This window comes from Danio rerio, chromosome 3 (genome assembly GCF_052040795.2).
Source record: "Danio rerio strain M-AB ecotype USA chromosome 3, GRCz13ab, whole genome shotgun sequence".
NCBI classification, from domain to species: domain Eukaryota; kingdom Metazoa; phylum Chordata; class Actinopteri; order Cypriniformes; family Danionidae; genus Danio; species Danio rerio.
Window position 1 is genome coordinate 50381257 of NC_141023.1, and position 27967 is coordinate 50409223.

At 38.4% G+C, this 27967-nt stretch overlaps 1 protein-coding gene across 1 annotated transcript; it reads right to left on the minus strand.

The window, feature by feature from the left end:
- Window positions 1-574: 574 nt before the first annotated feature.
- ndel1b (nudE neurodevelopment protein 1-like 1b) lies at window positions 575-27966 on the minus strand (the record flags this gene model as incomplete). The annotated part of the gene is given in 12 exon segments (NM_201307.3): window positions 575-1575; window positions 1719-1752; window positions 2024-2121; window positions 2167-3141; window positions 4672-4817; window positions 4953-5047; window positions 7564-7737; window positions 9606-9742; window positions 9910-10058; window positions 12608-12761; window positions 19271-19365; window positions 27889-27966. Coding segments are annotated over 8 exon segments (1035 nt in total).
- Window position 27967: the final 1 nt, after the last annotated feature.

The following is a 27967-nucleotide window of genomic DNA, read 5'->3' on the forward strand; positions in this document are numbered from 1 at the left end:
GCTTGAGGTGCAAGTCATTGATTAGATGAGGAAAAGATTAACGCAGCGTCTCCTACTGCAGCAAATTCAGTTTTTACTGTTGATACTTGCCACCAGTTAATTGGGAAGTGACGATTCTGTTCGCTTTGACTCGTTGAATAAAACACTGCTTTATTCGCATGTCTTTTATGTAATAGTCCAGCCTGATCTCACGAGGAAATGAAAGTGTGTTACGTTTTGTCAGTTTAGCAGCTAATTTGTAATTCGGGTTCAGTCATACAAAAATGTACTATTTTAAATAAGTAGTCATGGCAACCAAACCCACCCCTAACCCCAGCCATCATTAGGTGATGAGCAAATCGTACAAAATTGTACGAATTAGATGGTACAAATTTATAGGAATTAGCCAATAAAGTGAGATTGCGTTGGATAATTCAGTTTTGCGCATTAAATTTATTTGTATTTTTGGATGGAAACGTCATCATTATCAAATGAGAAACTCGCTGTCAAGATGAGTCAATCTATAATAAGATATTGATGAAAAACACTGCTTTATACACACGGAGAGTTAAAAAAATCCAGAACTGGACACTTGTTCTTTCCCTTTATTTATTTGCACATTAGACAATTGTACATCTTGATATATTATTTTTAAACCAATGCACGGTATGTAAAATTCACTCCTTGTGTCAAAACATGCCATAAAGCTTCAGAAATAAATTAAACAGCACATCAGCCCAGTTGAGCATCTACAGACTGCTGTGTTTATAAATCTATATACATGAGTTATAACAAAATAGCCAACAAAGTGCATGAAAACTGAAATAGAAGACTCAAAGGGGGAAACTTAACACGAACAAGTGCTCCCATACTAGACAATTGGCGTAAACGAACTGAACTCAAACACTGTGATACACATAAGTTGGCTTCTGTTCCAATAATAAATAAATAAACAGTGAATCTCAAACTCAAGAGCAGATCCAGAGGCACGTGGGATAGAGATGAGGTTCATACGAGCACAGAATACTGCTCACATTGCACAGAGACGGATTTACAGTTGAAGCAGGTACAAGAGTAAAACAGCATTTGCAGTTTGTGTCGATATGGTTTGATGCCACCGCTCAATCTACAGTCGGTGAACACTTTGCATTTTTGAAGTACAAAGTGCTACATACAGAAATTAAATGTCGGAAAAATAACATGCAAACCTTCTGCATACCTTCCTCCCCCCAAAATAAGAAAAAAAAAAAGTGTAAGATGGAGACTGGTGTGCATCCAGCTCTGCTAGAACTGAGAATTCATAAGTGATATTAAAGGTAGCGGATGTTTCCATGCTATGCAAAACATGTTCTTGGCAATTTGTTCAGTCAAAATATCTGCTGACCTCCACATTAAGACCCTTTACTGAACCTGAAAAGTGAACAAGTCAAGGCCCCAAACACAAACAATTTATGCACGCATACACACACACCCAAGCACACTCACACATATGCACACCAATGCACGCTCGCACATACACACACGCATCTATGCACACTTACACATATGAACGCAAGCGCGCGCGCACACACGCTCGCACATAAGGACACATCGCGCGCACACACACACACACACACACACACACACACACACTTGAACATGCGCTCCAACAGACGCACACATATGCACGCACATACAAACATACATGCGCACACATACGAATGTCGCATGCACATACGAAGGCAGGCACGCACATTCTAACGCACACACATACGAACACAAGCATGCACACACGCACATGCAACGCACGCACGCACGTACATATAAACGCACATACGAACGCAAGCACGCACATACATACAAATGTAATGACGCACATATGAATGCACGCACATACCAATTTACACACATACACGCTCGCACATACGTACGCACACAAGCATACACTTGCAAACACGTACATGCTCGCATGCACACACATACAAGTGTGTGCATGCATGCATACACATACTAACACACACACGACCCCACACACATAGACACGCACATACAAACGTATACGCAGGCATGCACATACGAATGCACGCATGCACATCCGAACATATGCACGCACACACATATGCATGTGGGCACGCACATATGAATGTACACACATACAAACGCATGCACCTTTAAACCCCAATCCTGTACAAATGCACGCACACACACTCGCATATACGCACAAGCTCACACATATGTACGCGTGCACACACACATACACTCGCAGGCACACACATACGAACATTCGCACGTATGAACGCTTGCACCTTAGAACACGAGCATGTACGAATGCATGCACACTCACGCACGCGCGCACACACACAATTGCACGCTCGCACACACGTTCACACAGACACATGCTCGCGCACACATTCACACATACGCACGCTCGCACATACGCAAGCACACACACACTAGCTTGCACGCACACACATAGTAATGTATGCAAGCACATACGCAAAGCATGCAGGCACGCACATACAAATGTTCGCTCACATGAACGCATGCACCCGAGAACTCAAGTACGCACATACTTATGCATGCACACACGTTCACACAAACACAAGCTCACAAACACACACACACAAATATGCACACGCAAGCGTACACGATTACACACACATAAACTCGCATATGCGTGCATGCTCATATACACGCACACACTCGCTCGCGTGCTTGCACACACTCGCAAAAACTCTCATTTGCACCCGCGCTCATATTTGCACATAAGCATACAGTGAAATTTACCTCAAATCCCTTTTGATTCTTTTTAATCATTCCCCCCCTTATTTCTCTCATTCACTTGTGTGTCACACTAAAAACAGTCACACAGAAGCTGTGGGTCTGATTCAGACCTTTGTCGTTTTGCTGGCTTTAAGTGAGACCTCAGGAGAACAGAGGCCGACAGGAACTAACGCTCATGCCCGACATGTATCTGTCAGACACGTTTAAGCCTCGTCATATCAGACTTGCACACACACTCCTTCTAGAGTCCTCTCCATTTGCATGATGTGTCAGAGTTTGTATGGAGGTCGCTTGGGGAAAGTGTGTCAAACGCTGAGAGGGAGCAGCCCTGGAGGAGACACGGCCCGCGGGGAGGCTATAGCGGCGCTCAGAGCTCCGGGATCCAGTCCATTCATAGTCCTGTGAAGAACAGCCATGAGCAAACACTTCAGTACACGTAACACAATAACATCCTGCTGTAGCACATTTCACCAGCAGAGGGTGACACTAAACAATGATTCAGCCATGAAGGCATGAGCAGAGCACAGGTAACAGTTTGAAAACAGTCACATATTAACTGCTGATGAAGTTACATTGGGCCTGTTGGAGTGTAAGGTTTAAAGGATTGCTTTGTACACTATTAAAAATGTGATATGAAAAACACAAAGCTTAAAATTACATTTGCAACAACAGAATTTGCAGAAAGAACATGCACTGTGCTAAAAACGATTTTTTTTTTCATTTGTTATGTTTGGTAAGTTAAAATTTTTATTCAAATTTGAGCTTAGAAGCAAATTTTGACTTCGACTTCAGCAATATAAGCAATATAGCATGAAGTGCAATCTATCTTTTATTTCAAATACAGAAATAAACATATACAATATTCATTCTGCATTTTTTTTGTTTAGTTAAAAAATAAAAAGCACAATTCCAGTTAGCTAGCTCAGTTCTAGCTTCCTCGAATTTATAAAAAAAAAAAAGTAGTACACTTATTTGTATTTATTCTGGATGTTGTTGTGTGTAATAGGTCACTTAAGTGTGATTAAAGGGATAGTTTACCAACAAATAATACATTTACCCACCCACAACTGGTTCCAAACCTCTTGGACAGGGTTGACCAAACTCAGTCCTGGAGGGCCGGTGTCCTGCATATTTTAGTTCCAACCCAAATTAAAAACACCTGAACCAGTTAATCAAGCTCATACTAGGTACACTAGAATTTTCCAGACAGGTGTTGAAGAAAGTTGGAGCTAAACTATGCAGGACACCGGCCCTCCAGGACAGGTTGGGCACCCCTGCCCAAGAGGTTTGGAACCAGTTGTGGGTGGGTAAAATGTATTATTTGTTGGTGAACTATCCCTTTTTAGTTGAAATCCTAAAACCACTGATGTGCCTAGGAAAAAAACAGGGTTTCCATCTTTATTTAAATGATCTTCTTTTGTGTTCAAAATAGCAGAAAAAAATAAATAAATAAAAAACTCAAACAGGCTTGGAGCAAATTGTTTGGGGGTGAACTATCCCTTTAAGGTCAGTAAACAACAACACTAATAATAATAACAACAACAACAACAACAACAACAACAAATTACTATTAAAAAATAAATAATAATTAAATTACAAATATATAATATCCCAATTTTATTTAATCAAGTGAGATTTCAATCAACTTCAAATATCCCTGAATTAAAATAAAGAAAATAAATAAATAAAATAAAAGGGTTCCCTTTATTTAAAAGTTACTTAAAGAATAAAAAAAAAAATAATTCACATGACTAAAAACAAACAAAACAAGAACCATATTACTCCAAAAGTGATTTAGAATATGAACAACAGTAATAATGCCAAAGCAACATTTAGAATATTTATGATCTCTTAAATTTACGTTAAACTTCCTTATTTTATAAAAGAAATCTTCTGTGCAGTTAAGAGGGCAGAAACCAACGTACTTACGTCTTATCAAAATATGTTGTGTGAAGCGAATGAGAGAACTTTGTTGCATTGCTGTTGATGAGGTTTCCATTTCCTGTGGTGTAGTTTTTCCTTGCTGCCTGATCCTTGGCAAAATTTCTACAGGCCGCTAGTTTAGACTCGAGAGCCTGCGAAAAGAGAAACCCCAGGATTTTCCATTAGCAAGTGCATCTAAATTTAGCAGGAGTTTGTTCTAATTTGAGCATTACAAGCAGCTATTTTTAGTGCAAGTCAAACACATGACTAAAGTATTGAGGAATTACCCCGACTTTCCGCAGAAGGTCACCAACGATGTTAAGAGCTGAGATCCGTGCAGATGGTGTGAGAGGGGAGCCATTTCCACAGCCATTGGTTAATGCTACACAGAGAAAATGGTAACAAAAATTAAGGGTGTCAAAATTAATAGTTTCTTCGGTGCACCGCGATGCAGACACAGACAATTTGGTATCGGTTCAGTAATAATCATAACCGGCTATTATGTGCTGATGTCATTTATCTCATATGTGCTATGTTGCCGTAGCTTACTATGGTGAGGGAGTCGAGCGCGAGTATTTACACCACTCCAACTACTTAAAAACGCAGAAACTGTTCACAATTTCACTGCGTGTGTGTTTGCTGGACAGTCTTTCACTGACTTACAGCAGAAGAAGTCCCCATTTCACTGCAAGTTTTCACCACCACGTCTATCATGTCTACAATCTGGTATGATTGATGCTGCCGTGTTGCCATATGTAGCTGACTGATTACAGCCCAAAAACTATCCAAAACTCGCCGAAATGCCCATCCAAAACCACCCAATCTGGCAACCCTGCGCTACTGTCGTGTATCAGTGTCACTCATCGGTGAACAGCGCCTGTAAAGTAACATAAAATAGATATTTTGGAAAGCATCATCAATGCACCGTGATATCATATTGAACCGAATCGATGGCATGATAATCGTAACCAACCCGTCCAGTGTAGGTTCACACCTCTAACAAAGGTGTTCATTTTATGTGTAATACATTTGTGCTAATTTACTTACACTTCTAGCACAGACATCTAAACATTAGGCATGTTCAAAGACTTACTTTCTTTCATAAGTAAACTGTTGTATATAATTAGGCAAATTATGTAGGAACTGGAGCTGCACGATTAATCAAAAAAAGATGGCAATCTTTATTCGACCCCCTAGACCAGGGGTGTCCAAACTCGGTCCTGGAGGGCCAGTGTCCTGCAAAGTTTAGTTCCAACCCCAATCAGACACATCTGGGCTAGCTAATCAAGCTCAAACTAGGCCAGGGGTGCTCAACCCTGTTCCTGGAGATCGACCTTCCTGCAGATTTTAGTTGCAACCCATATCAAAAACACCTGCCTGTAATTATTAGGTGTGATTTAGCCAAGTGGTGCTCGCTGCAGAGCCATTTGAGGAGAGCTGAGCTCCAGCGAGGGGGAGCTTAAGCTTGAGCTCCTCCTTTTTTGCACTTCTTCTACGCGTGATGTCACTGGGGGTAGGGTTAGGGGTGGGGTTGGTGTACGCATTAAAACAGCTTACAGGAGGAGGAGCGACAGCTCATGCACCCCCTCGCTGAAGCTCAGCTCTCCTCAAATGGCTCTGCAGCGAGCACCCTCTCGATTTAGGTCCTATTTAATTGGTTCAGGTTTGTTTGATCAGAGTTGGAGCTGAAATTTGCAAGAAGGTCGATTTACGGGAACAGGGTTGAGCAGCCCTGAACTAGGCTTTCTAGAAACATTCTTGCAGCTGTGTTGAGGCAACTAAAATCTGCAAGACACAGGCCCTTCAGGACTAAGCTTGAACACCCCTGCCCAAGATGATCCTAATCCCACATTTCTACAATTCTGCCAATCAGATTATCAGGTTTAGGAGAGAAGCAAAGGCGGCCGCACAAGTCTTCTCATTGCTTTACATACATTGCTCAGCGACATGGGTACCTCCAAATGGTGTTGAAAGAGTCACATACTGAATTCACCCAAAAATGTAATTTCTCTCTTCATGTAATGATGTATTCACGACCACGAAATCACACGTGACGTGGGCTGTTACGACAGAGAGGGCGGGCACACGGCCTACTTAATGATAGACGTGATAATAATCATATCGCATTTTAGAGCTATGATTACGACAAGCATTTAATATGTTTTTCTTTCATAGCAAACACAAAGTATTGTGCATGAAAATACATTTTTAACAGTGTCAGTATAACTACTCTAGCCTATATAATATTGAATATAATGCAAGAGGAAATTTGATAATGACAAATGTCTGATTTTACCAGTGAATAAATGGTCTAATAATGTTGTCAATGACAGATTGCAAGCATGTGTCTCAAACATCAGAATTCAACATCAGAATTATGAATAGTTGTGTTCTAATGTCATCACTTTACTGTGCATTAATGACCAGGACAAATTTAAAGTCTGTTCAAGTCCAACATTCAAAGCCTATTCAAAATTTAGCATTTTAACCAACATTAGAGCTACACATAATATTATTGTTGTTTTATCTTATGTTTGAGAATAACAATAATAATAGTCTACTCATATTAACCTTTATTTTACATCTACAGAATACATCTACACCGCTATTAATCTGTGAAGCAGGCAGAGTTACTAAATGATACCAAAAGTGTGTGTCCACAGAAGCCTTTTTGCACAGCAGAAAACACAAACTCTCTTCTAAAAATGCTCAGCTGAGAGTTTCTCCAACTGTCAGAATATTTACAAAACCCTGAATTTAACATTTAGTGTAAAACATACACTCAGTGCCTCATTACGCTGCTGGCCTTCAAAAACATGTCACGTCAATTAAAAACAACAGGAAAAAATATGCTTTGCTGAAAACATGCCATTATAATCCAAATAACCAAACACCAACCTTTTGTGCCAATGAAAGGATGCTCCATGGTCTTCCCCACAGGTGTAGCTGGGAGAGACAGCGAGGCCTGCACAGCAGAGTCTGTCTTATCAATATCTAAAGTAGGAGAACTGGGGGCCGACATCCTGGTCACATCTGACGTCCTCTCTCGTACAGCCAACTCCTGCCTCAGGTCTACAAGAACGTGTACATCAGCACTAATGATAAACCACCAGATACCTAAAAGACTACACAGAAGTCTACATGACAATGTAAAAATGCACTGTGATGCATGTTAAGGGCATGCCGAACCAACAGGGGGCAGTAAAAGCCTTTTTATGCTGGGTTTACACCAATTGCATGAGTACATTGCATACAAGTTAGTGTAAATGTAAGAACCGAGGTGAACAGTTCTGTGATGGGTGAACAATACTGAATATGTGGCAAGTTTGCAGCTAATGTGCAGACTTTGGACTTTGTGTTTGGACCTGTTGACTTTAGGGGTTTAGGGTTGAGGTAGCTGTAGACTTTAGTAATTGTGAGGGTTGGGTTTAGAGTTAGGGTAGGTGTAGACTTTAATAACTGTGAGGGTTGGGATAGGTGTAAATCTTAATAACAGTGAGGGTTAGGTTTATGGTTGAGGTAGGTGTAGACCTTAAAACTGTGAGGGGTGGGGTAAGTGTAAGTGTAAATCTTAACTGTAAGGTTTAGGTTTGGTGTTGGGTTAGGTGTAGACCTTAACTGTGAGGGTTGGGGTAGGTATAAATCTAAACTGTGGGGGTTGTGTTTAGGGTTGGGGTATGTGTAGACCTTAAAAACTGCAATGATTGGGTTCAGGGTTGGGGTAGGTGTACAATTTAACAATTGTGATTGTTGGGTTTGAGGTTAGGGTAGGTGTAGACCTTAAAACTTTAAGGGTAGGGGTACGTGTAGACCTTAATAATTGTGAGAGTTGGGTTTGAGGTTGTGGTAGGTGTATACCTTCAAACTGCAAGGGTTGGGGTAGGTGTAAATCTTAACTGTGAAGGTTGGGTTTGAGGTTAGGGTAGGTATAGACCCTAATAACAGCAAGGGTTAGATGTAGGTTAGGGGTAGATGTAGACCTTAACTGTGAGAGTTGGGTTTATGATTGGGGTTGGTGTTGACCTTAAAACTGTGAAGGATGGGGTAGGTGTAAATCTTAACTATGAGGGTTGGGTTTGGGGTTAGGGTAGGTGTAGACCTAAATGACAGTGAGGGTTAGGTTTAGGTTTGGGGTAGATGTAGAACTTAACTGTGAGAGTTGGGTTTATGGTTGGGGTTGGTGTAGACCACAGGTGTCAAACTCTGTTCCTAAAGTGCCGCAGCTCTGCACAGTTTAGTTCCAACCCTAATTAAACACACCTGATCAAACTAATTGAGTCCTTTAGACTTGTTTGAAACCTACAGGTAAGTATGTTGAAGCAGGGTTGGAACTAAACTGTGCAGGGCTTCGGCCCTCCAGGAATTGAGTTTGACACCCCTGGTAGGTGTAAATGGGGGTAGGTGTAAATCTTAACTGTGCGGTGTGCGGTTTAGGTTTGGTGTTGGGGTAGGTGTAAACCTTAACTGTGAGGGTTGGGTTTAGGGTTAGGGTACATGTAGACCTTAAAACTGTGAGGGTTGGGGTAGGTGTAAATCTTAACTGTGAGGGTTATGCTTAGGGTTGGGGTAGGTGTAGACCTTAAAACTGATGGTTGGGGTGCTTGTAAACTTTAATAATTGTGAGGATTGGGTTTAGGGTTGGGTAGGTGAAGACCTTAATAATTGTGAGGGTTAGGTTTGAGGTTAGGGTAGGTCTATACTAGACCTTAAAACTGTAAGGGTTGGGGAAGGATTAATCTTAACTGTGTGGGTTGGGTTCGGGGTAAGGGTAGGTGTAGATCTTAATAACTGTGAGAGTTGGGGTAGGTGTGGATCTTAATAACTGTGAGAGTTGCTACCTTCAGCTGTACATTATCAAAGGGAAGCGGTCATTTCTATTTCAGGTAAAGTACATAAAATGAGGGTGGAGTCATTTTTGTATGGACTGTAGTAAAGTTCACCTCTAGCTTCATCTTTAAGCCTCTGCACTGAGACCAGCAGAGACTCCTTCTCGTCCAGTTCGCTTTCCAGGAAAGCGTTCCTCTCAATCGCCTGGTTCAGCCTCTGCTCAAAGTCCTCCAGAGACGTGATGGTGGCCCTGCATAAACAAAGCCCATCAATATGAACTTCAGCATTACACTTGCATAATGCATTTTGCACTATGGTTAAGCATTAGTGACACACAGGCTGGGATCTCGTCAAAAAGTAGTCCAGTATTTAAGGGTCAGGTTATTCCAGAAAGACAAAATGAGAGCATCTCCATACCTCTTGGCTCTCTCCAGGTCATCGTTGGCCTGCTCCAGCTCTCTGACGTATTTGTGCAGTTGTTCCTTGATGCCGCGTGTTTGGAGCAGGTCGTCCTCCAGCATGGAGATCTGCTTATAGCTCTGTGCATACTGCTGCTCTAGTTTCTCCTGCAGCAAGAGACACAGAGGAGACACTTTCTGAGTTACCTACCTCAACAATCTTCTAAAACACCTGAAGAAAACATATCAGTAAAAAAATATTTGCAGAAACAATCAAACTGTATTTAACATTGTTCTCTATGCCTCAAATTCCACTATTCTATCCAAATACTTTTCCAAATAGGATTTAATACAAAAACACACAAAAGAACTAATTAAGATCATGTGATCTACCATCCTTACCACCTTAAAGGAACACTCCACTAATTTTACAAGTCAAGTAGAGTTTAACAGTTGAGTTACCGTTTTTGAATCCATTAAGCCAATCGTGGGGTCTGATCGGAGCACTTTTAGCTTAGTTTATGGCTAGGAATTATACTATAGTTACCTAGCTGAGGACTATTTTTAGATGCAGCTAATTTCATAATTTTATTTTTTACATTTTTTTTGAAAAGACCAAAAAACTTTTGCTTTAGACCAAAAAAGGGGTATGTACAGCATGGTACAATAAATAAGGTATTTTAAGCCTGAACACTCACAGGCACATTGTTGAGACACATGGACCCTTTATACAAATAGGGGGCACAATCCTACCTGAATCAGAGACATCATGTATCTCAGACATTAAGAAATTACATTCAATGACACACTTAGTTCAATGGATTCATTTTTCTATTTTTGCACCATCCACAACAAGCCAGCCTCGGTTACCTAAAGAGCAATTTCCATTTGCATTTGACTTTATTTCTGGTTGAACTGTCGCTTTAATGAGGAGTTTGAGAGGAAAAACCCAGTGCACATGACTCTCTTCCCGACTTCCGTAGGTAACCTACTTTATCCACTCCATTTCTTCTAATCTACGTGTATTGTTTTGGGCCACAGCTAAATAATGAGTGTCCTAACGAATGCAAGATCAGTGGGCAAGGGCACTGTGTTCAGAGAATGCAATCATATAATGATCAGGCTTTCTGGGACAGCAACAAGCAGTCCGATCACATTAAATTGGAATAAGGAGCCCTTGCCTAATAGAAGCAAGCAGGCTAAATCTCTGAACTGTGTTTACCCTAAGCCCAAGTCATTATGAAGGTATTCCTGTCAGGGTTTTAAAGGAACAACTGTGCTATAAGTAAACTTTTCTGCAGAGCCATTAGCCTTCTATTTTCTTCCTCTTCATCCTGACATCCAATTACAGCACACTCTGGATTAACAGAGACCCTTGACAGCTCTCTCGCTGGATAACGCTGCATCTCCACACATCGGGATATTGTTCTTGAAAAAGCACAGCGGATACATTGCTTATGAGATACAACACCAGTTTAAATGTGTATAAAGAGAGCTCTGCCATTAAAGCATTAGAGCCATTAGATTTGCCAATCTAGTCAAAAAGTTAAGTTTTGGTAGATTTAAGGAAGAAAATTTACAATAAGTCTTCATGAAAGATGAAAGGCTTTTGCCATTTTGGACTTAAACTAATGTATTTTTGGCTATTCCCACAAACATAACTGTCTTCTGTCATTTGCCATTAATCACCTTAAGTGTTTAAATCAGCAATCTGTTCTTTGTGTTTTGCTTAAGATGATTTGGTAGATCCTGGATCTTTTAATCATGATAACAGATCTCTGGCTAAAATTTAAAAAAAAAAAAAAAAAAGTTTGCAAATGAGATTAAAACTTTTGGATGAATTTATCTAAGATTACTGCGTGTGCTTTCATTAGTTGTGAAGAACAGATCTATCTATCTATCTATCCATCCATCCATCCATCCATCTATCTATCTATCCTTAAAATCATGATCCTCAATGCAGCGATTGACTACATCAAATCACCCACATATTTGCAGTTAGCATTGCATGTTAATGTCACCAGTAAATTAGATATCATTCCTTCACAAAACAATCTCAATGAGAATATTTGCCATTTCTATTATCATACACTCAGAAATTTTACTAAAGCTGAGGCGCTACCTTTACAAAGTTTGCGTCTGTACCTAAATTACAAATGCAATTTTGATTGTCAAAAATAACCAAGCCCAGCTAATTCAGTAATCCACGTATGAAAAATGAAGCCCAGGTTTGGTTGTTGATCTGAAAAAGCAGACGATAGCTATGTTTCCATCCATCTATTTTTATGATGATGTCAGGATTGTCTTCTGAGGTGCAAGTCATTTATTAAATGAAAAAAAGATTGACACAGCTTCTTCTACCGCTGCAAGTTCTGTTTTTATTGTTGATATTTGCTGCCAGTTTATCAAGAAAAATATAAATACTATAAAAGTTCATTTGTAGTTTTGAATGGAAACACAGCTATTGTCAAAACATTTTAGACATTGTTTACACATTTTTTTAAGTTTTTCCCCTTATGGCCATTTCCAGATGTAGTCAATTAGTTAAAAACAAACAAACATTTAAACAGTAAACGTTGAGAACGTGGAATTTCTAGTGACTGTACAACAGCAGCACAATGTTGTCTTGCAAAACACAAATTCATCATAAATAATATGTTCTAAATGCAAAAACTATGTTTTTAATTCAGATCTGGAGAAGCTCACTGCTGTCCTACCTTGAGTATGTCCACCTCGCTCTTCAGCCTTTGGTTCTCGGACTGCAGGTCTCGGATGCGGTGTTCTGCCTGACCCAGCTGAGCCTCCAGCTCGGCCTCCAACTCCCGACTGCCTTCCTGAAACTCCTGCAGCTCTTCCTGAGCATCATGACAACTGCAAACATGAAAACACATGCACAAATCATACGTCAGTGGCCATCTGGAGCTGTGGCGGCACATTCATCACTTAAACTATGCAATGTAAATTGACACCCAGACTGCAACAAAGAGCAATAAGCATTTAGGCCTTGACAGCTGGTGCTATAGGAGATAATGAATTACATGTAATTACTCAGTGCTCTGTCCATTTACACTAATACGTTTTAGTTTGATAACGCACAAGTGTTGCTACAGTTACACCATCCGTCCACACACTACACTGGAGTTTGAGCGCCGAAAACTGAGCTTTTGGAGAACACAGAAGAGGCCGTTCTTATTTTAAAACTGTGCTGCTCCATCTCAGTGTAGATGTGTGTGTGTGTGTGTGTGTGTGTGTGTGGGTGTGTGTGTGTGGGGGGGGGGGTAAACAAAGACATCTGAAAACGGAGGTGGGGCTGCAGACGTTCGCCTATCTGACTGGGGCTTTTCCTTCAATATTAAGAAGCCTACACACAGTTTAGTCTTGCATCCTTCTCCTTGCAAGTTCAGACTTCACATGTTTAATATGGGAAAACAAACTCCAGAGGACACATCGAGTAAATCTTCAAAGGGAAAAAGTGTACTTTATATTATAATCTCATTCACAACACTCTGGCTACGCTGTTTCAATTTCTTAACAATAAAATGAAGACATGATATAAGGAACTGCTATTTTCATTTTGATATTAACTTAACAGACACCAAAAATGTTGAGTCATCATGTAGCTGCATTTTTATATGACAGTCATCTTCACTTTATGCATATTTATAACAAAACTAAGCCCATAACATAACAGCCTCCTTTCATTTTCATTGAAAATACGAAACATACCCTCTCTTTTGCCGAATATCAGTTTAATAATTAATAAGGCTTCCAGTATACGTACTTTCAGGTGCTGCACATCTTGTATCTTCACACCATAAACAACTGCCTTCGGATGAGCCCAAAGATAAGTCTAAGGGGGTCAGATCGAAAGACCCTGGGGGCCATTCAACTGGCCCACGACAACCAATCCACTTTTCAGGAAACTGTTCATCTAGGAATGCTTGGACCTGACACCCATAATGTGGTGGTGCACCATCTTGCTGGAAAAACTCAGGGAACGTGCCAGCTTTAGTGCATAAAGAGGGAAACACATCATCATGTAGCATTTTCAAATATCCAGAAATAAAACCGAACAAAACTTCTTGCATGCCCCCTCAAATATAAGCTGCTTCAAGAGCGTGCAGATCTTCTTGTGTGGGGGGTGTTGACGGTCATGTATCGGGCACTGCAGGCCAGTCCGCTACGCTACTGCTGAAATGCGATTTAGTGCATTTATGTAACGAGAATGTCTCCACATTTGCTAGGAATATCTCCAATAGACCTACAGAGCGATATTAATGTGTCCTGAAGTAAAGTGAAACGGCTATACGTTGTGTTTGCTGGCCTCCAGCATCAAGCACCTGACAATTAGTCAGTCAGCACGTAACCTTAAAAGGTTAAACAAATGATGCACAGCACTACTACGGTTACAGAAAACTTTGTGTTGTTATAATTCACTTAGCCTTTATTAAGTTTTGGTTTTGGTGGATTATTACCCGCTATTAAAAAAATAAAATGTGTTGAATGAGAAGCTGTAATGTAGCCGTGGTGGGATGAATTTTGGCGCACCATGGAAGAATGAACGTAGCGGAAACCATGCATCACATAAATCACCTACTAGGGATGTAACGGTATTAGAATTTCACGGTTCGGTAATACCTCGGTATGAATGTCACGGTATGGTATTTATTGAATCATTTACAGGAAAAAACAAAACTTATGAAAATACTCCAAACAAGTGCCAAAAGTGTCAATGACATATAAATTAGCCATCTATCTGTAAGCTTTGAAACAGGAACTTCAATTTTACAACACCGCTATTCAGTACGTGCGCGACAACACCGCTATTCAGTACGCGCGCGACAACACCGCTATTCAGTACGCGCGCGACAACACCGCTATTCAGTACGCGCGCGACAACACCGCTATTCAGTACGCGCGCGACAACACCGCTATTCAGTACGCGCGCGACAACACCGCTATTCAGTACGCGCGCGACAACACAGCTGATAAGAACTCGCGCGACAACACAGCTGATAAGAACTCGCGCGACAACACAGCTGATAAGAACTCGCGCGACAACACAGCTGATAAGAACTCGCGCGACAACACAGCTGATAAGAACTCGCGCGACAACACCGCTATTCAGTACGCGCGCGGCGACAACACCCGCTTTAGAGTTTTCCAGCTCTTTTTCATCCCTGCTTCTAGCAGCACACTCCATTTCCGCATTACTGGATCTGTAGCGACAACAGACCGCAAGGGATGATGGTCAAGCATGGGCTGATTGGAATTGTAGTTTTTGCTACCTCCCGTTCGCTTCATTCGCCTGAGCAAATTTTCTCAGAAGACCTATAGTTTTACCGAGTCATGCGACTACGGTAATATCGAAAAAAATTTATATTGCGGTATGACGGTATTTACAATACCGTTACATCCCTATCACCTACATTTAAAAATCGTTAACTTGATATAGTTAATTTTATAATTCCTCGATATTTCATTTTTAATCAAATATGCAGTAACTGCACACATAAGACTTAATCAGTTGAAGTTTAATTATTTTCTTTGTGCAACACTTAACACTTGTCAGCTACTATAACTTAAACAACAACAGCAACAACAAATGTCAGTACATGGAAAACTCCTTTCAAGTGAGTTAAAGGGTCTTTAAAAAGGCAGACTCATGCGTCTAACTATTTCCAGGAAAGTATGTTTTCGTGCTTCCTCAGCAGGAAATTCCTGGGATTTGGAGAACTTCCTGTGCTCCACCAAGTCTCAGGGGCAGTAAAACATCAGAGCACGAGGTGCATGTGCACGTGTTGAAACTGTGTAGGAGGTCAGAGCGAAACAGACAGAGACCACCAGCAGACAGACAGTCAGCATTAGTGCCAGCAGCAACTGCGAGCTCTGGTTTAGATCAGAGAGACACTCTTAGGCTTCTTTTGGTCGGGAAAACACCACCAACCACAGTCATATCTGAAGGGTACTAATCTGTACTTTTAAAGAAATAGTTTGCACAAAAATGAAACCATCATCATTTACTTATTTGTTCTCCAATGGATGTCAAAAGGCTGCTTACTCCCAACATTCTTTAGAAGATCTTGTATTTTGTTTGACAGAAGAAAAATATTCATAAAAGTTGAGCCACTTGAGTGTGAGGACAATCTTAGGATGACCTGTCCCTTTAGTCTACTTTGGTTAGGTAGCGTATATGTGACTGACTGCTGATTTATTTAAAGTTTACGATCACATCAGATCAAATTTTTTGATATTCTATATTTATGCATTCCATTGAGTCATCCTCATCAGGGCTCGAAATTGCGACCATTTTGGTCGCATATGTGCCCGAAATTTTATCTTAAAATATATTTGGGTGCATTTCTGCTAGTGCTTAAAATTGTTGTGTGCGATCAGTTTTTCCTGCAAAATGTTCACCACATGCGCGGATTCGGGAGACATTCACACAGAATGCACATTTAAGCTCTTTGTCTGCACTTGAAACGCGAAAGCAGCACTCAGTAATGGTTTAAAACAGTTGTCATGTCGACTTGCTGCAGTAAACAAATCCAAGTTCGTAATGCTTGCCCCGCCTTTGCGCTCTTCTTATTGGCCCACCACTGCTCTAGCACTGAACGCGAATGATTGGTTAATATCAGCTGTCAATCACTCAGTGCCTTCTGGCTTGGGATGACAGAGAGAGCTACTACCGCGAAACATTGTAAAGCACTGAAGATGAGAATGAAAATAACACATTTTGATTTAGAAACCATGGCATCTAAAGTTATAAATAATGACACATCTTACTAGTGATCATGTGCTGAATGTTAATCCACCATCTACACTTTTCCAAGAGTAGAAGACTTCCATTGGCTTCAAGTCCGCTATGAAAAGTCTGTGGGATGGAGTTTTCAGGTGACTGTTTTATACATCTAGCATGAAGACTTCTGTTTAATCCTTCATATAATCGCCAGATAGCTGCCCCTTGCACGGCGGACAGCATATGTCAAATTTAACACCACGTACACCATCGCAAACGTGCTTGCACCGAGTAAACTAATATCGCTACTCTTAAAAAGACCAGTGCAATATCAGACAGCACTTGTAAGAACAGCACAGTTATATCGTTAACAGATTCATTCAAGCAGTGCGTGCAGGGCCAGTGAGCGCTCCGTGCTTTGCTCACTCAGTTATGTTACAGAAATGTATTTTCTTGAGATAACGGGATTTCGTTGAGATATATTTTCCATTTATTTGCTTGTTAATTTGATTACTGTTGATTTCAAATACAATAAATCTGTTTGTGTAACACTTGTAGTAACGGTGCATATAATTGGTGGGTGTGACAAAATTTTGGCTGATGCGCCTAAATTTTTAAAGTTAGTAGCACCGTTGCTACCAAGCAAAAAGGTTAATTTCAACCCCTGCTCATTACAGACCATCAAAACAAATGCACTTTACAGCATGACAAAAATTTAAGGATAACATCATTCAGAACAAGATAAAAACACTGTTGGAAGAAACACCTATATATGCCTGATGTATTCCCCCAATACATAAAGTTCATTATAAACAAACAAATAAAAAACACATTACAACATTATTAGAATCATTAAAACTTTCCCCATCATTAAAATCTTTCATATGGGGTGCTAGTGCCTGGGATGCACAGAAAAAGAAACCAAAAAGCCACTCTGGCGTCATGCTTGCATCCTTTTTCATTTACAATCTCCTCACTGCTGCTATACGGCACTCATTTTCACGCGTGTTGTTATTCTGAGCTGAAGAGGCAATAGCTACTTTCACACAGTGATGTCAGTAAATATTCAGAAATTTTTCGGAGTGACTTTACAGATAAATTCAAGAAAGCGCTGTTCACACAGGCAGGGACGTTATGGATTTTTTTCACACATCCATTCCAAAACACTAAATTCTGACATCAGTAACCAAAAATTAGCTCTAAATCGTTGCACTTATTTGTAAACATTTGACTATATTACAAACTCTGTGGATGGATTAGTACTGTGAACAACCTTGATGAAAACATATAGAGAAACATTTTCGCATGTCGAGAAGTACAAAACATGTGTGTGTGCTGGTGCTCGCCAGCTGCTTTGAGTGCACACGCAACGCATCAAGTGCACTCTTTCCGCCAATCTTCCTTCAGCGTTCACAGAGCAGCATTCCAGCAAATTAACGATAATGTTACAACTTCTCTTTCCGGAAAATAGCCGGAACGAATTTACCCGTATTTTCAAAAAAATCGCCTGTTAAAAACATACAGACCTTTCAGGACAATGCCGGTAAATTTCCAGAAAGGTCTGTATGTATGGAAGGAGCAACTCGCGGCATTCAAGGTGTGCCTGGAAAATGAGCATGTGTCTTATTTTTAAATGACAAACTTACACCCTAAGCTTGTTGGCATTCCTTCCAAGGCGCATGTTTAGCAGCCAAATATTAATTAAACTATAGCGCTTCATACCGAAACTTCTTTATCATTGACAATGATGTGGTCAATAAATATCGATACTATTTTTAATCGCCCATCTCTACATTCAACCAAATTAAGCATAGTACTTTTTCAACAAGGATCTATAAGAGTACTTCAAATGCTTTAAAGGGGAAAATGGTTAAAAAAAATAAATAAATAAATAAATAACCTTAGTAAGTCTATCATTATAAATCCCACAGCCACATAAAACAGAATATTGACCTCCAAAAATATGTCTTTTGCAGTCAAGGGGATGGCTACTGACATTTTGGATGTCATTCTACAATGACTAAAGTAACTAAATCAAACAATTCTGCACATGGATATCTCTTTAACATGCTCCCAATCACCCGTCTGAACCTGAATAATATGCAGTAGACTATTTAGGACTAAACTTAAGGACCTAAAAAGGACTAAAACAACAACAAACTAACCATGTTGAATTTGCATTTACTATTTTTGTGACAATGAGAGATTTAATTTGAACTCTTGACATCAAGCACTTCGAAAGAACATCAGGTCTGACTATAAATTAACATTATGTTTTAAAAATGAGCAATTCTCCAAATGACACAGTCATGGAGCATCTTTACAGTGTTTCAGCAGCCCCCTATTGTCACGAACACTGAAAGGCTCCGTGTGTTGTGGCATTTTCTCTGGTTTTCCATGACAAAAAAGTGCCCAATCATATTTACAGCCATTCATCAACCGCAGGGCTCGTGATTGTAGGGATGAGCACAGAAACAATCATTATTGTCTCAGCCAGTTAAAGTTTAACTAAGACACTGTGGCCAAGCCAAAACCATTTTCCTAAAAAAATACCCCATAGCTTTTTATAGGAAGGTAAACCACACAGTGTTGTAAAAGCTCAGCAGTTAGCTATATTTAGAAGTTAATGACTTCAGCTTACCTCTTTTTGTATTTGAGAGACAAACACTTCCAGTAATCGATTTCCTCGTCTTTTGAGGAGAATTTTGGCATCATCTCTGTGTCCATGGTGGAGACCTGTGGAAGCAGATGGAGAATTGGATCAGTCTTGAGGGACACACAGAGCCTGTACTTCGCACTGCAGTTTTGTCCTGGTACAACCTCATAAACAGATAGCAGGCAAAGTGCCCATGGTGCCTGTCCTCATTTGACTTAAGTCCAAAGGCTTTTTTTCACCCATCACTTAGAGCTTCACCAGACTCGCATGGTTTATTTGGCCACTTTACAAGCTCACAGTGTTTCAGGTGGCACCTTAAGTGTTTAGTTTCACATCATTTTATTTCTTATTTATATATTGTGAAATCAGCAACTTATGGCTATTTCACGGCAAGATGGATATAAAATATTACATGATAAAAACTAATTTGTATTACAATAAAAAGTTCCTTGGATAAATATATAAAGTATAAATAAATAAAATCACAAAAATATTCAAAGTGAAATATATTTTTTCAGTTCAATGTTTGATAAATAATTTAAGATTCTTCCTGGTGGTACCTTTTTCAAAATATCCAAAGTACTCTCCTTATAAAAAATTTTGCATTCATTGAATTGTATTGAAACTTCCACATTCTAACAGAATATGTTTAATAGTAAGAGCAGCCTGGCAGTAATTACGTACATTTAGGTGGGTCTTCGTTATTGAATAGGTACAAATGAGTCAACCTAGAATGTCTAATTCGACATTTGATCATGCCTGGTCTTAAAATTACAATTTGCTAATAGTCTTTCATTTATTTTTGGGTTAATTTCATGTAATTTATTATTTATGCTGTTGTCCCATTCCCTTTTCCATGTTTCATTTATGTACAAATTAATTGTGGGTTTCCAAGTCCACAGGAGGAATTAAACATTGTCACATTTAAGAAGATAGTTTTGCTTTTAGTTTCACATTTTGTGATTTTATTTTATTTTTTTACTTCAGGCTAATTTAATTTCTAGGTGTGGCAATGACCAGAGCCCCCACAAAATGTTATTATCAAGACTGTTGTCTCAGGATTCAATATTGTGATTTTAAAATAGATTGTAATGCATAACCTTTTTTTTTTTTTACTTCAATTAACTTGAATTATGTCCCCAAAGGAAAACATTGGCAACATCTGTTTTAACCAAACAGAAAAAGTTTGTTTGTCTTACTTCAACACTTTAATGAAAACCTGAGATAAATGTGCTTTTTTAGTGATGCAACCATCTTTATTTTACCAACTTTCTACAAGCTGAAGCTGACTTTAAAGAAGACGACGAAAAAAAGTTCTCACTGACTCTGGTTAAATCAATTTTATTACAGGGGTTAAAGAAAAGAGAAACACTCAGCCTGAGGGGGGACTTCCAATATTGACAACAGTAACAAAAATAAAGTAACAAGAGCTTATATTGCTTAAAAAAACTGGTAAACAGAGACCGAGATACTCTCTTCAAGGATTATGGTTTGCACCATTTATTTAAAAGTACTATGTCAAATACTGTGCTTTCTTCTAAACAATAACAAGTGCTTGAAGTGCCTAAATAAAAAGTGCTCAAAGTACTTAACTGAACTGCCAAACTAAAGATTAGGAGTGAAATCAAGGCTATCACTTATTTTTTCTTTTTTTCTGGGTTGTAGGCCAAGTCCGGCAAACTCTTTCTTTTTAAGACATTTGGACTAGAAGATAGAGCTGGTATGGTGGAGGAGGCTGAGGGTCTGCTGTTTGTCCAATCATGTTTTTTTTCAAGTCAAATAAAAATATCAGGCTCTCAAATCGATTGCTCCACAGGAAATATGCACTCAATTGATGCTCCACTGTTATTATTGTTGTTGACTTTTTGTATAACAATTTTGTTCTTTGCATATGATATTGCATTAATTTGCATACATGTTTTATAAGCCATAAAAAAAAGCCTTAGTTTGGTGCAGTGTTATAATTATACAAAAAACTAGAAAATCTTTGGATTTGTGACTCATAGAATATGTAGACTATTTTAAAAACTGATATTATATAAAAACTATTAATAACTGTAATTTTCCAAATGGAAAAAGGTTGGATTGTTGGTTGTACACTAAATCATCAATAGCCTATTTGTTGAAATGATAACGCGGCTCCAGGCAGCACAGAGGCGATCAGCATCAGCTCTGGTTTATGTCAACTCATCTGTGTCAAACTGTGACAAGAATAATCCTTCTTTCATTTAGCATCTTTGGCAAAATACGTCTGTAGGCAGGCATGTTTGTACACGTTACTGTCCCGCGAGTTACCAAATATGTGTTGCACATTTAGGGGTCAATCACAAAGAGCATGTGTTTTTGTTGCAAAAACGCAAGGTGCACCTCCCTGTCTTTATGCTGACAAGGGGAGAAGAAAAAAAAGGGCAGTGCTCTTTTGTATGTCATTAGCAAACAACTGAATCAGCTAATCCCATACTGTGCGCGAGTCGTGTTGCTGTCAATGTTATGATTGTAGTTTTTAATAATACTGTGATATTCAAGATCTGTAAAGTCATACGGCTTTTTGATAACTTGAAACAGCAACCACAAGTTTCTCCTCAATCATTAAACTTTCGCCATAGTCGGCTTGACAACACAAACCCTGCTGTCACCTCAACAGAAACCCCGCTTCTGCTTTCTGATTGAAGAATGAAAAAAACATGACTGACTTAACATGCTTTTTCCGCTCTAGCAAACAGCGCGCAACGGCAAAACGTGAGGCGGCCAGGGAGCATAAGCAGCGCGCAAAACACTCGCAGCCATTAGTGAACCATTCAAAAGATGCGCCTCTCAATGCAAAAAGCACATTTGCATGTTTGCCCCTTATGCAGCCAAACTTTAAAAATACATAAACTAATATCATTCAATTAAATTTAAAATAATTTAATTAATTGGTACAAAAGCAATCTTTCGGTTAACGGTTAATCGATTATTTTAGGAATTAAACCGCATACACAGGCTCAGAATTTTTACATTTTTAAATTTTTTTCTGCATGGCCACACGTCGGAGATCCTGCATGGAGCCGGAATACTTTAAGCCCTGTTATTATTTACCCAAAAAATAGCAATTAGCAATGTAGCATTACGGACATATGTATATCGATTTAGTGTTACTGCAGAAAATATTGCAATATTAAACTGTATGAATATTTTCCCTCACCACAACTTATTTTAGTATTACATTCAACCAAAACTCTGAAGCTTCAACAGGTTTATAAATATATAATCCATATGCTGAATCACTGGCAACTCTTTTCTTAATCCCTCCCTACTCTAGCTTGTGTTTTCTAACTATGTCAGAAACATTGTGTTATTAGCACTGACGAGATTACTGCCTCTCTGCGATGAATCACTTGATGTCTTCCATATTTCTAATGCCTAGTTCACTCTACAGGATTTTAAGCCTGATTTAAGAGTTAACAAGCTCGCCGACAGATCGGGCTGTAATTGGGAGAATTCTACGAATGTTTGGTGTAGCTGGATTTTTGCTTTAAGCCACTATCGCAGTACGGGTAAACGATGCGCAAGTCTGTTGTGCATCCTTTTCTCATGATTTATTATCACATCTTGTGCCAAATTAGTGAACTAGCTCCATTGCTCTTCAGTAGCACCCGTCACCACAAATCAAAGATTTGCCATTTTTTGGGTGAATTACACCATTCTAAAAACTCCTTTTGTGGTCTGTAAAAATAATACAATTTATAAATTATAATTAAATATATAATTATAATTAATTAAATTAAAAATAAATAAAGTAGAAAATAATTTTCAGTTTAGTATGAAGCCATTATAAAACTCAAAGGTGCAACCATTTATTATAGAAGCAAGACAGAGCAGCTCTTCTATATATTAAAAGCGTGCTTAGACTGAGATTAATGGCTACAGAGTTTGTCCTTTTAAAAACATTAAGCACTCTTGGTTGTTAACTTCTCCGTATAACTCAAGCCTGACAATTTCATTCTAATTTCCTCATCCTTCTCTTGTTTTGGGAGTCGGGACATCATTTATTTAATCCAGTGTTTTCTGAAACTTTCAATTAATTCATTCTAAATTTGTGTGCAGTTACTCATTCAATCTAATTTGATGAAGAGCTGCAAACTGAAGCAATCCATTTGGTTTAGCCCTGGGTTAGCCTCTTTCTGTGACCCAGCTAGAAGCAGACAAACCTGTCCACCTCCAACAGTCAGAAATATTCCACACATTTCTGAATTCTTCAGATTCTTGTCCAGATTCTCAGGAGTGTCACATGTCATGAGCCAGCACTAGCCTACACCTTCTGCTGTTGAGGAATTATTCACACCAAATGACAAGCTAAGAGCCAGTTTACATCTGTTTTTAAACATGCATTCATGAGTCTCTTGCGATCACTTAATTTTAGATTTTAAAACTATTCTCTATTGTTTTGTCCCAATATACATCTCTTTTGCAAAATAACTCATTAAACATACAAACTTATCTAATCACAGTAATAAACTTTCTTGTTGCAAAAGCTGAAGCTTTTATCACATATGTTGTTCACAATATTGACTTAAGCTACAAAAAAAAGGTATTTTAACAGCTATAGCAACAAAAAATACTTGGTGTATTGCTATATTGCCGCAAATAACAATAAGTCATCACAGAATTAGATAGAGGTTTCTGATTATTGTTAGTCCTGATTGTTGTTTTTAAATACAATAAATCCTTTATAATACAATTTGCAGTGTTGCCCATTCATTTTTCGTTTAAGCTCCAAAATTTTATAGTGTTACCCAGTAAAATAGTTAATTTTGATCCCTGCAGATGCTTTTCAGCTCTGTCTCACGCCCTCCACAAATAAAGTTCCACATAAATTACATAAAATGTTGTCAAATACATGTATGTAGACAGCATAAGCAGGCAATTGCGAGAGGAAACCAGACACGACCATTTAAAGAGTATCCTTGCTAGTCCTAACGAAAGGACCAAAGGACCAATTACTATGCTAACGTTATTTAAATAATAAAACGACAATCAGATTATGACGAATATCATAATGGGCATGAACTAAGAAATTCACATCAACTTAGACTAAAGCTCTAGTTTAAATTAGTTTAGTTAAATGAACTACTAAATATTAAAGCATAATTCCACAGCTTTCATGTATGTTTATAAATGGTCACACAGGATTTTCAATTATAACTAAATGTTTATGTTTCAGCATGTAGCATAGCAGATTAGCATGTGAAAATGTTAATGTTTGAACTATTAAGCTAATCTGCAAATGTAAACTGAATGTTCATAAAAACCATCCTAAAAATTTAAATAATAAATCATTATTAGCTGTATTTTTGAATATCAATATTATGCATGTTTATTATTATAATATATTGAAATATATTATTACACATTACATGGTTAAAAACCCAAATGTGTTTTAAACTTGATCTGTTGGTCGAAAGAGGAGAAACTCGAAGCATTTCATATATGTTTTTCCACAGACGCTGTATTCAGCATTGTCCAGATTTGAAAGATTGAAAAATAAAAACACTATACACCACTACACTATATTTAGCTGACAGAGAATACTAGGTGTTTTTTGTAAATAAAAAAGCTATTTTCAGTTACTTTTACAGTTTTTATTATTGGCATCATGATATATAATTTAGGTAACGTATCAAAGTCAAAATGTATATTGTGACAACACTAGTAAATAGATCTATAAAGATCAGCAGTTCTCTACCAGGAGGATCATCTGGGATTTGCTCTCCCGAGGGCTGTTGTCAATTCAATTGTGGTCCTTTATAATGTCTTAGGCCACCATGCCCAGTTCCTCACCCCTCCCAAACTGACTCCTGACAGTGAGGCCATCTGTCCGGCCACAGAGCGCCTGTCCCGCACCACAGGACAGTGGGATGGTTCCTGTCTAATGCAATGTTTTCCACAATGCAACTTACGCTGACTACACACAGTCAGAGGCACAGGGCAAAGGCCAGATTTTTTTTTTCTTCTGTTTTCTTTCCAAGAATGACATGATTTCCAAAAAGCACAATCCAGCACACAATGTCATGCTGAGAATTACAATGTTAACAGGTGTCATATCCTCAACAACCTGGTGACATAAGCAGTACAACTACTGAGGATAGCGGATTTAAAGCAGTGTCTAAATAGGCTAACTTTTAGTTACTTGCAGTTAAAAAGTCAGAATTATTAGACCCTCCGTTTATTTTTTTTCCCCAATTTCTGTTTAACAGAGAGAAGATTTCTTTAACACATTTGTAAACCTGATAGTTTTAATAACTCATCTCTAATAACCGATTTATTTTATCTTTGCCATGATGATAATATTTTACTAGATATTTTTTAAGACACTTCTAGACAGCTTAAAGTGACATTTAAAGGCTTTACTAGGTTAATTAGGTTAACTAGGCAGGTTAGGGTAATTAGGCAAGTTATTGTATAACGATGATTTATTCTGTAGACTATCGAGAAAAAAAAATAGCTTAAATTGAATAATTTTGTCCTTAAAATGGTGTTTAAAAAATTCAAAACTGCTTTAATTGTAGCCAAAATAAAACAATTAAGATTTTGTCCTTAAGAAAAAAAAATATATTATCATACATACTGTAAATATGTGATGATGAATTACATTTATTTGATGCATTAGTTTATCTAGATTTGACCAATCAGATAGGGTCTAACTGTTTTTATTCTCTACTCTGCAGTTGGTGTTCTGCCATTGGCTCAAAGATGAACCCAGAGCTGAAAATAAATACTAATATCAGGAGTCGAGACGAGAAGAGAGGAAAATAATGACAGGCAATTGGAAGGTTTTCAAACAATCATAGTGCTTTAAAGGCTTAATGTTCCCACCTTGACAGAGTTTTTTTAGTCTGGATTAGAACTAATTACATCTAAAATATAATTTAACAAGCGAGGTGGTCGTTTGGGTCAGTTGGCATTTCTGTGTGGAGTTTGCATGGTTTCCCTGCATTCGCGTAGGTTTTCTCAGGGTGCTCTGTTTTCCACTACAAGTCCAAAGACATGCGATACAGTTGAATTGGGCAAGCTTAATTAGTCCATAGTGTATGTGAGAATGTGTTTCCCAGTGATGGGTTGCAGATGAAAGGGTTAAGTTGGATAAGTTGCCGGTTTATTCTGCTGTTATGGCCCCTAGATTAATAACGGGACTGAGCCAAAAAGAAAATGAAAGAATGAATGAATGTAATTTAACCATCTCATTTAACATTGTTAAATAAATAAATAAATAAATAACTTATAACAATAGCATTTTTCTAAGGGAATGTTCATTATTGCAATATTCAACAACATCATATTTTAATAGTATCATAAAACCCTACTTTGGAACAAAGTGAACAAACTCTGGAATATTATATTTAGATATGATGACAGTGTAAATGTAAACTGTAGCTACAAGTCTACTAATGTAAACTGTAATTTTAAATACAACGACATCGATTGTGAAACAAGCAGCTAAACATTTTATATGTTTTACATTACAAGATATGTTAGAAACTGGTAGTCACTGAAATTGAGAAAGTTGGTTTTATATTTACACATTCATTTACACATTCATTCAACAACTTGTGACACGCTTCCTATATTATTTACCATGGCACTTTAAATATTCGGTCTGAAATAACCTGCAAGTGTGACTTGAAAACAACACTGTTTATTTGACTGCGAACAATGTTGTACTTTAATAGTCATTGGCTGCTAAGATGACTTCACTGTTTTAAGTTTGCAAATAATACTTTTATGAAATTAAATTATTAAGGGAAAAGTCAGAATGAATGAAGAAAAAAACAGCTTTACCTCAATGTCACTGACTACTACAGCTTTTTAGGATGTAAATGGCTACCAGTTTCGAACATTTTTCAAATTAACTTTTTTGTGTGTGTTTAAAAACAGAAACTCACAGTAGTTTAAATTTTTTAGTAAATTTGACCTTTTTGGTAAACTAGCCCTTGGACAGTAAGACAAATGACAACAGATGAAAATACCTGTCTGCTGAAAGTAAACAATTCAAAGACCAGCCTAATATATTTGTATTAAATGTGTAGACCGTCACGCAGCGTTTGTTTGCCAAGATGTAAGACGTAAGAGCAATTACGTCAGATGACCAAATCAGAACACGACCAGGGATCATCCTTCAAAGCAAAAACATCACGAGGACCAAATATAACACTGAACATTAAGCAATAAATCTGTCCAGTAAACTCCTGTAACAGAAATCGTTAAAAAAAACCCGCACGTGATTATATCATGTTGATGTTTTCTCGGCAGGCCAGCGGATGTGATCAACATTAAAAGATAAAAGTCGTTATCGAGTCAATTTTTTTAAAATGATCACTATCGAAAACATAATAAACGTCGGTGTCAATTCCTCGTTATGAACAGTTTTTAAAGGCATTTTGGCTTTGCGCCAGCAGAAAACACCGGCACATGAAAAATCAGCTCTCGCCAACTGTTGGTCCTTACTGGCCAGATAAAAATGACAGCTTAACATAACAGTTAAAATGAAACGGTTTACATTTTACGAGCCTCCCAGTGAACACAGCGTGTTAAATAATCAATAAAGTGTCAAACCCCAACGTTACCTTCTCATGTCCTTTTCAGAGCTCGGTGGACAGGCTCAGTTTCTCCCCTGCTCTCGAGCGGTGGCTGACAGAAATGCCA